This window comes from Camelina sativa, chromosome 9, assembly GCF_030686135.1.
Source record: "Camelina sativa cultivar CO46 ecotype springtype chromosome 9, ASM3068613v1".
Taxonomy (NCBI): domain Eukaryota; kingdom Viridiplantae; phylum Streptophyta; class Magnoliopsida; order Brassicales; family Brassicaceae; genus Camelina; species Camelina sativa.
This window is the reverse complement of record NC_141888.1, coordinates 8,810,595-8,819,276: the sequence shown is the minus strand read 5'-3', so window position 1 is coordinate 8,819,276 and position 8,682 is coordinate 8,810,595. Positions and strand designations below refer to the sequence as shown.

General features: G+C 36.2%; 1 protein-coding gene across 1 annotated transcript; it reads left to right on the top strand.

Moving 5' to 3' along the window:
- Positions 1 to 4,995: 4,995 nt before the first annotated feature.
- LOC104710748 (cytochrome P450 708A2-like) lies at positions 4,996 to 7,530 on the top strand. The gene is made up of 8 exons (XM_010427398.3): positions 4,996 to 5,320; positions 5,402 to 5,726; positions 5,814 to 5,966; positions 6,239 to 6,472; positions 6,596 to 6,688; positions 6,766 to 6,844; positions 6,928 to 7,034; positions 7,126 to 7,530. Exons 1-8 carry the CDS (start codon positions 5,112 to 5,114, stop codon positions 7,348 to 7,350), a joined length of 1,425 nt encoding a protein of 474 aa, XP_010425700.1. The 5' UTR covers positions 4,996 to 5,111; the 3' UTR covers positions 7,351 to 7,530.
- Positions 7,531 to 8,682: the final 1,152 nt, after the last annotated feature.

The window sequence follows — 8,682 nt, the reverse complement described above, 5'->3', positions numbered from 1 at the left end:
GGAGAAGTTTGAGTTTCCAAATTTTGTTTTTAAGCTCAACAGATCCATGTGGAATGTTAGGTACGACGCCTGGATCAAAGGGATAGTGTGTGGTAAACCAGTAACCAGTCATGACTGTATATTCTCCCGAACGCGAATAGTTCCAAATAAATTTATCAGGTTGTTCTTCTTGTGAAAGGTAAATGTTTTTGATTCTGTCTACCTCTGCTTGATCGACAAATGATGATAATCGATGTGTGTCCCATGATCTAAACCCGTTATCACTGGAAATTACATTTTCTAGTAACATGTTTGATTGTGGTGGTATACTTTGGATTGTTCTCGGAGGATGGGTGTTAAGGAAATTATCAACCCCTAAACGTATTGATTTACCATCGCCAACAATGTACCGTGATCCTTTTTTAAGAAGCTCTAGTCCAATTAAGATTGAAGACCATCCATATGACTGGTTTTTTCTTGTTGTTGCATCTAGAATAGATTCATCTCTATAGTATATGTGCTTCATGATTCGTGCAAAGAGGGAGTTAGGGTATTTGATTAAACGCCATGCTTGTTTGGCTAAGAGGGCATCATTAAACTTTGCTAAATCCTTGAACCCTAAGCCTCCTTCCTTCTTTGGATTTTGTAATTTTTTCCAGGCAATCCATGGAATACTTCGTTGATTTGAGCTCTTTTCCCACTAAAATTGCATAAGAAGAGATTCTATTTCTGTAGTTATTCCCACTGGCAACTTGAAACAACTCATAGCATAAACTGGCATGTGTATTAACATGTGTATAAGTCTCTGAAAGAGTTTTAAAAGATCTTATTTGACAATCGATCCATATTTATCTTTGTTTTTTTTAAATTATTTTATATTAGTGAGAACCTTTTGAAAACTTCCCCCTACACATATTTTTATTTCTTGAAATTGATTCTAATGTTTGTTTTTAACTGCACAAAAGAAATTAAGTAAAGAGAGACAAGTGGCATTTTCTCTTCCAAACATTAATATCAAGACTCCTTTCTCAGCCAAATGTTTCGACGCCGGTGAAATTTCTGCTCACCGGCATTGGGAGATTCCGGTTACGCCTCCTCAATCTGCTTCTCCTTTCTCTAGTCTTTAATATTTTTCTCTTTGCTTTCTTGTTTCCCCTCTCCTCCCTCCCCCTCCTTTTTAAATATTTCTTAACCCTTTCAAAGCCTTAATCCTTGGATAAATCTTCAAATCTATACTATGAAAGTTAGTCAACTCTCTCCATCCTTCTGCCACATCAGCAATGGAGAGAGTGCCATATGTCCATGATTAAAATCAACCAATCATTTTGAATTCTTTATGTTGCTTGACTGATCCTCTTCGTCTTCCCTCGCTTGATTTTTTTAGTAACTGTTACTTCAACCCTTTTTGCCTTTCCTTGCTTTGATTTTCGTAGTAACTGCTCCTTTATAATATCTCTCACATCTTACTGTTTTTTTTTTGTAGTGAACGAAGATGTGTGGAAGATGACTTTTTTCTTTAGAGAAAAGAGAACTTGAAGATCAAGCATATTCATAGAGTACTTTTTTGAAGAAATCACCAACAAGACTTTGCTTTAGAATATGGATTCGAATGCTGAAGATAACAAAGGATTGAACTTCCTAAAGAAACAAAATTGTCTTATACTGATGTTAAGACAATCTTAACATCATCTATAAATTGTCTAATTGAAACTTATTAGTATGCTTATTGTTCTAAATAGCTGATGGGTACGGCTTGTGGCTGTTTAGGCTTCTCAAGAGTCTATATCCACACATGAACGGATTTATATTGGTTGTAACTGGTTATTTTTGTAGCTTACCTATACTATGTTAATGCATCAGTAATGATTTATTTCTTTTGCTCAAAATAGATTACAAGTTAGTTCTTCATTATGGGAATTGCATGCTATGTTTTGCTTACTATTTTCTTTAATTATTCTTATATTTCTTGCTTTGGTACAGTGTAGCAGGTTCGAAAATAACAAATCCTTATATGGCAGGAGTCGTGAATATATAGAGAAAGATGTTTAATTAGTTCTTCTAATTATAGTTTGTAAGTGATTATATTCATTCTCATTTGATACCAAACGAGAAAAATCAAAATTATCTCTTAATTTTACATTGTTGTGTTGTTTTCCTTCTCTGCAAACCTTCTTCCATGACTCTAACTGCTCAACTATACACAAGATTACAAGTTCATTCCCACTATGGTGAACCTTAAAGATTTTGTCTTTGAGTGGTGTTGTTTCTAAATTTTTATTTTATGTATCTAGGACTGGTATGTGTGTTGTTAAATGTAATCTTACTATTGAATAAGAAGAAACTGGTCATTTTGGGTTTGATTCTTAAGAGGTAGAACAGATTATGAGACTTGAGAATTGACCAAATTTACTACAGTTTTTTTTTAAAACAGTGCCAGAGAAAAAGAAGATTCAATCATTTGTGGTGGCTACTCCAAATTTTCAGTCACATATATTGTTCACCATGGTTTGTGCTTTAGTTTTTGACTACTCAATACACAATCTCATATTGACAGTAAAAATAAAATTGTTCATATCGCCAAAAGATAATATGCGCAGTGCGCGGGTACTCATCTAGTAACAATAAAGAGGACATATGGTGTCCGACATTTCCCATCTTTCACCTACCTTGTGCCACATCTTGCAGAAATTAGCACTTATAGAATCAGTGCTTCATCAATCGGAGATCTTGCCTATATACAAGAATTATCCTATCAAGTCATGACTTATGGAGAGCTTTTTTCCTGGGATACGACATCTCCAACCGAATTGGCTGCTTTCTGCTTGTTCTCCTCCTTTGCCTCATGATCTGGCCAAAACCACCAATCGTTACTCTCATCGTCATCCTCATCCTCATAGGAGATGTATGCTTCATTGACAAATTTTTTGCCCATGAGGTGGGGTTTAGTGTATTTGTGGGAGTTTTTGTAAGGAGCATTTCTGTACCGGTTGTCTCGTCGGAATTATGGGGTTCTGATGTGTTCGTTTTCTGTGGATCCTGTGTGAGGATTGAAAATTTGGGTGCGGTCGTTTCAGTTTGGTCAGCATACCAGTCCATATATTCTTGTGCCGGCGAGAAGCTTGGCCTGAAACTTCTTCAACCTCACTCAATCTGATGATATTGACCATTAATTTGTCCAACGTCTTGTCTGTGGATGACCCCTCGATGGACCGTGTGATCACTTGCATCATTTTTCTTCTTAGATTTGGTATCCAAGCTCCCATGAATCTTTGTCGAACTGTTTGAGCTACCTTTGTGTAGTGTTTGTATTTCCTTTTGTGTTGCTGTACTTTGTGTAAAGCTTCCTTACCTATACACATATGGCTTGTATGAACCTTTGTTATGTTTTGACAAAAAAAAAAATGATGCTACTGGTTGAGAGGTATGTAGCCACCCAATAAAGACATTTAACATATAAAAATCTAATAGTGGTTGGTGGTAAACACTCATCTAGATAAGACCATAAAAATTTATAGCAAGAAAAAAATTAGGCCTGCGACTTCGGTTAATTCGGGTATTTCGGTTCGGTTTATTCGGGTTTTCGTTTATTTTCAAAATTGAAAGCTGTTCCAAATCGAACCGACTAAAATTTCGGTTCGGTTCAGTTTGGAAACGGTTCTTTTGGTTTTTGTCATTCGGTTATTTCGGTTTACTAATTTAGGGCTAAAGATGTTTTTGATTGTTGGGCTAAAGATATTTTTGATTGTTGGGCTTGCAAAATAACGACCCATTAACACTATAAAAAAAAATTATGAGATTTGTCTTCGGAGGAGAACCCCACGACCACGAGTGGAGCTGTGGAGGCAACGGCGGCAAGATCTCGAAGCCGAAGCTTGCAGTATGGAAGTCGAAGAATAAGGACAAGGAGTAAGAAGAAGATGATGATGATGATGAATCGAGAAAAGGAAGAAGATGAAGATGATGATGATGATGAATCGAGGAAAGGAAGAAGATGACGAACTTTCCCAATGTTTTGTTCTTACTCACACAGTTCCGACAATCATTTTCCAAAAGGTCACACTTGAAATCGCTCGAGCTCAAGCACATTTAATTGTGGAGTTTTCTTAGGTCGGTTGACCGAAAAGATAAGTGCATGTTTGTTACATAGGTGGCAAAATTAAATTTTAAGCCTTCTATGCATTCGCCACAGTATTTCCTGAAATTCGGGTGTTACGATTCACCTATACTAATAGATTGTAACGTCCTTGTTGCTCACCAACATCGTAACCTCCTACTAGTGTGAGTCCTCTTGACTCCACATTAGTCTGGGTTTTTTTCTGATTTCTCTTTAGGCCAGTAAACCCACCTTTATCCTATGGTCAGTACGCTATGTCTAGGAGACTTTAAAGACTTGTTTACCGTCTATACAAATCACCATGTGATCTTTTTTGGTGTTTTGTCCTTATTTGTAGAATTCTGGCAATCATTTTTCAAAAGGTCACCCATCTTATAATTGTTCGAACTCAAATACACTAACTGTGAAATTGTCTCTGAGTAATTGGCAGAAAAGTTAAATTCAATTTTGTGATTGTAAATCTTTAGAATAAATCTCCAAACCTATGTAGGGGTAAAAAAAAAAAATCTATATAAGGGTCTGAGACTAATCTCTAAAGAAAGAGTATCCCAGAAGTAGGATTCCCCATATGTGCGAATTGGCTGTAAACAATAAGCGCATACCATATGATTAGAGGATTAAACTGAACAGTTTTGCGCTTGAAAAAAAATAATCCCTGACTTGGACCGACGAGCAACTCTTCCACCGAACTAGAACGATTAGTTAAATTATTAGATGTAGTTTGATAATAATTGTTATTAGACAAATTATATAATAACGTCAGTAATTTAACGTTTACAATAATTACACTGTATAATATAAAAGTAATTTTAGGTGTTACACGCGAAACAACATCTAACAATTAAATAAATCAATAAAACGTTATGTTTGATAATATAAAAAAATATATATATATGTAAATCTGCTGAACTTGTAGTTATTTTTCTTCTTCTCTATATATAATATTATATATATATATATATAGGAGACAGCTAAGGATCCGAACTTGCGACTCTTCAAACTTGAAAGACACAGTAAAATGAACATCATTTGGAACATTTCGATATGTGTTACAGCTTTAGTTGTTGTAGTGATCAGCAGATGGTGGTACCGATGGTCAAACCCCAAGTGCGATGGCCAGTTACCTCCGGGATCAATGGGTTTTCCAATCATCGGAGAGACAATAGCCTTCTTTAAATCTCATGGATTCTACGAGACCTCTCCCTTTCTCAAAAAGAGGATGTCCAGGTTAGATAATCAAACTAATCATTTAGCGAGAAGAACCCTTGTGTATTTGCATATATGTTTGTAACTGTGTGAACGTTTTAGGTACGGGACACTATTTCGGACCAACATTTTTGGATCCAACACCGTGGTAGTGACAGACCATGATGTGATGTACGAGATTTTACGGCAAGAAAACAAGTCTTTCATGTTTAGCCTTCCGGATGGGTTTTTCAAAGTCTTTGGAAAAGACAAATCATTAGTCGATCATGGGAAGACCCACAAGCATGTCAAACAAATCACTCTGAACTTTCTTGGCACCGAGGGTTTGAAGTGGAAGTTGATTGGAGACATGGACCGAGCGACCTGCGAAGATCTTAAATCAAAGGCTAGCTTGGGGAGTTTCGATATTAAGGAGACAGTTGCAAACGTATGTACATCAGGTTTTTTTCTTTTTCTCTTTTTTTGTTGATGAATTAAAATTTGTTAACAATAATTTTGTACGTTACTTTTGTAGTTGATAATAAAGCACTTGACCCCCAAGTTGATAAGTGACCTCAAATCAGAGGCTGAAGATAATCTGATGGACATCTTCATGGCCTTCAATCTTGATTGGTATAAGTCATCTTTTAGTCTTTCTACCTGGAAGTCGTTTTACAAAGCTATTGTGGTAAGTACTTTGTCTCTGTTTTTAAGAATATCTTTTATACAGTAAAACTTTTAAAAATTAATAACATTAGAATTCTGATATTTATTAATTTTTGTTATCCAATATCTAAATTAATTCATTGTACTTTATGCACATGGACAGTATATAGTATGGAGTGTCAAATGTTTTGACATAATAATGTATCTATAAGTTTGTTTCTAAAACTTTTAATAAAATCAATTTTATTCTGTTGGACTAAAAGTCTAAAAATTGTTTCTATCAATTGCATCTAGGCACGCAAATCTGCGATGAAGGTAATAGCGAATGTTCTCTTATCAAGGAAAGAATTGGAAGAGAAGCACGAAGACATCCTCAACACGATGCGAAAAGATGTCATCTTCGATGACCAAGCCGTTGTGGACAACATCTTTGCTATTCCTGTCGCCGCTAAAGATACTACATCTACAGTTGGTTCCATGGCAGTAAAATATGTTACCAATAACCATAAAGTTTTCTTAGAGTTGAAGGTAATATATATATATATATATATATATATATATATATATATATATATAAACTAACAAGTTTTCACTTATCTAAAGAAGACAAAAGAAGCATCGAAATGACATTATATGCTTATAATATGGCAGAGAGAGCATGATGCTATCCTTCAAAACAGAGTTGATAAGAAATCTGGAGTAAGCTGGGAAGAGTACAAAAACAACATGACATTCACCAATATGGTAACTTGTAGATATCTTTTAGTAATTTCAATAATAATATGAGAAAGATTAAAAACGAAGCATATGTTGCAATGCAGGTGATTAATGAGACTCTTAGACTGGCAAATGTGACTCCAGTATTGTTTAGAAAAGCTTTAAGAGATGTTGAAATTAAAGGCAAGTATTACTATAAAAAGGCGGCCACTTCTTCAAACGTATTCTCTAAATTAAACGTTTTGTGGTGCAAACATTTGTCACAGGATATACGATTCCAAAGGGTTGGATGGTGGTAGTTGCAAGTTCACTGATTCATTATGATCCTGCGATATATGAGAACCCTTACGAGTTTAATCCATGGAGATGGGAGGTATATACTGATTCTAGTCTTTCTAACGCATTTTCGATATCTAATCAAAGATATCTTCCAAAGAATATAAATTGATGAAAACGTGGAACAGGGCAAAGAACTGGTTCATGGTTCTAGGACGTTCATGGTATTTGGAGGTGGATTGAGATTGTGTCCTGGTGCAGAATTTGCAAGACTTCAGATTGCAATCCTCCTTCACCATCTTGTCATCAACTACGATTTCTCGATGGCACAAGACACCGAGGTCACTCGTACACCACTAGTTTCTTTCCCCAATGGCATCCATTTGAACATCTCTCGTTCTCCCACCGATTGACTTGGAAGATCTTAAGTCTAATCTAAATGAAATAAGCCTAAATCTACGTACACACGATATTGTAAGCTTCGTATTCACATGGAGGATAGTTTAATCTCTATCCAAATATTATCAAACTTTGTTTAAAGTTAAATAAATTTGATTATTTGAACACTTGGAATAAGAAGATATTTTTACTTACTTATATATAGAATAATAGAAACGTGTATTCAGATTTCGGTGAAGTATTCCACTAACTCCATGAGTGAGCACTGCAAAACTCTTAGCGTAAAGATTTATTACTGATTACAAGTTTACAACAAAAGGTTTGTATAGATTTTCTAGTCCTTATATGGGGACCCAAACTAACTCTCAAACTGTAGCATGAAAAAATAGTCAATTTAAATATTTAATGATGTCAAATGGTTTTCGGATCAATAATTGTGTTAAATGTATCTACATCAAAATTAAACGTAACTTCTCTAACTGTTGTGCTTGTTAATGGCATGTTCAATAGGGGAAGCAAAAAAAATTATCTAAAAAAAAAAGAAAAAAAAAGTCTATGAATTTAGATGGTGCTTGATTGGAACCCTACCTACATGACCAGAAATCCCAAGACATATATTAAATGGAAAGAAAAAGGGATTCCATATACGATAGACAAGACTTTCTCTCACCCCGTGAGTTCGCCCTAGCAGCCGCCCAAAAGTTCGAATCTCCGTTTGTCCTCTCCGGTGACCGGCGCTCTTCGTCGTAGCTGTGAGAGGGCCCCCGCTGCTCTGTAGTTCGATGTTTCTCTTGTTTTGGCTTCCGTTTGTGTCGTCTCGTCTAGATCTGGTGGATCGAGGGTGTGGTCAGTGAGATCAGAGAAGGAGAGGGTCTTTACGGTGAGGCTTGCTCGTCAGATAGTTTGAGCTTTGTTCGTCCTCCCCTGCCGGTTTCAGGAGAAGCCTCTCTTGCCTTAGTCAGATCCGGTGTTGTCTTGGTCTCGTAGGTGATGTTTCTCGCTTATGTTCCGCCTCTCTTATGTACCGGTTTAGCTAGTGTGTTTAGTGTTGTTTGCAGTCTTGTTGAACCGTCGTTTGGGGACCCTTGTTGGAGGATTCATGGTATGATATGTGTTTGTTTGAGGAAGCGTTTAGAGCAGTCTTCTCTGTGAGGGTTTCTGATTACAAGTAAAGTCAATGATGCCGGATCTTGATCAACGGTTGGTTTTGAAGAATAATTGCCATTGGGGTTTGCTTGTTCCTGTCTCAGATGTTGTTGCTGGTCCTGTGCCTATTTTCATTTCTAAGCCGCAGTTATGGAATGGTTTGTCAGCTCAAGCCATTGCCTTTTCTCACAATCCTTGTC

What these genes read in the sequence shown, in the direction of transcription:
- LOC104710748 (XM_010427398.3), top strand. Translation starts at nt 5,112, where the DNA reads ATGAACATCATTTGGAACATTTCGATATGTGTTACAGCTTTAGTTGTT. An exon ending in CTCAAAAAGAGGATGTCCAG is followed by an intron (nt 5,321 to 5,401) that starts GTTAGATAATCA and finishes TGAACGTTTTAG; the next exon opens with GTACGGGACACTATTTCGGA. An exon ending in CGTTTTACAAAGCTATTGTG is followed by an intron (nt 5,967 to 6,238) that starts GTAAGTACTTTG and finishes AATTGCATCTAG; the next exon opens with GCACGCAAATCTGCGATGAA.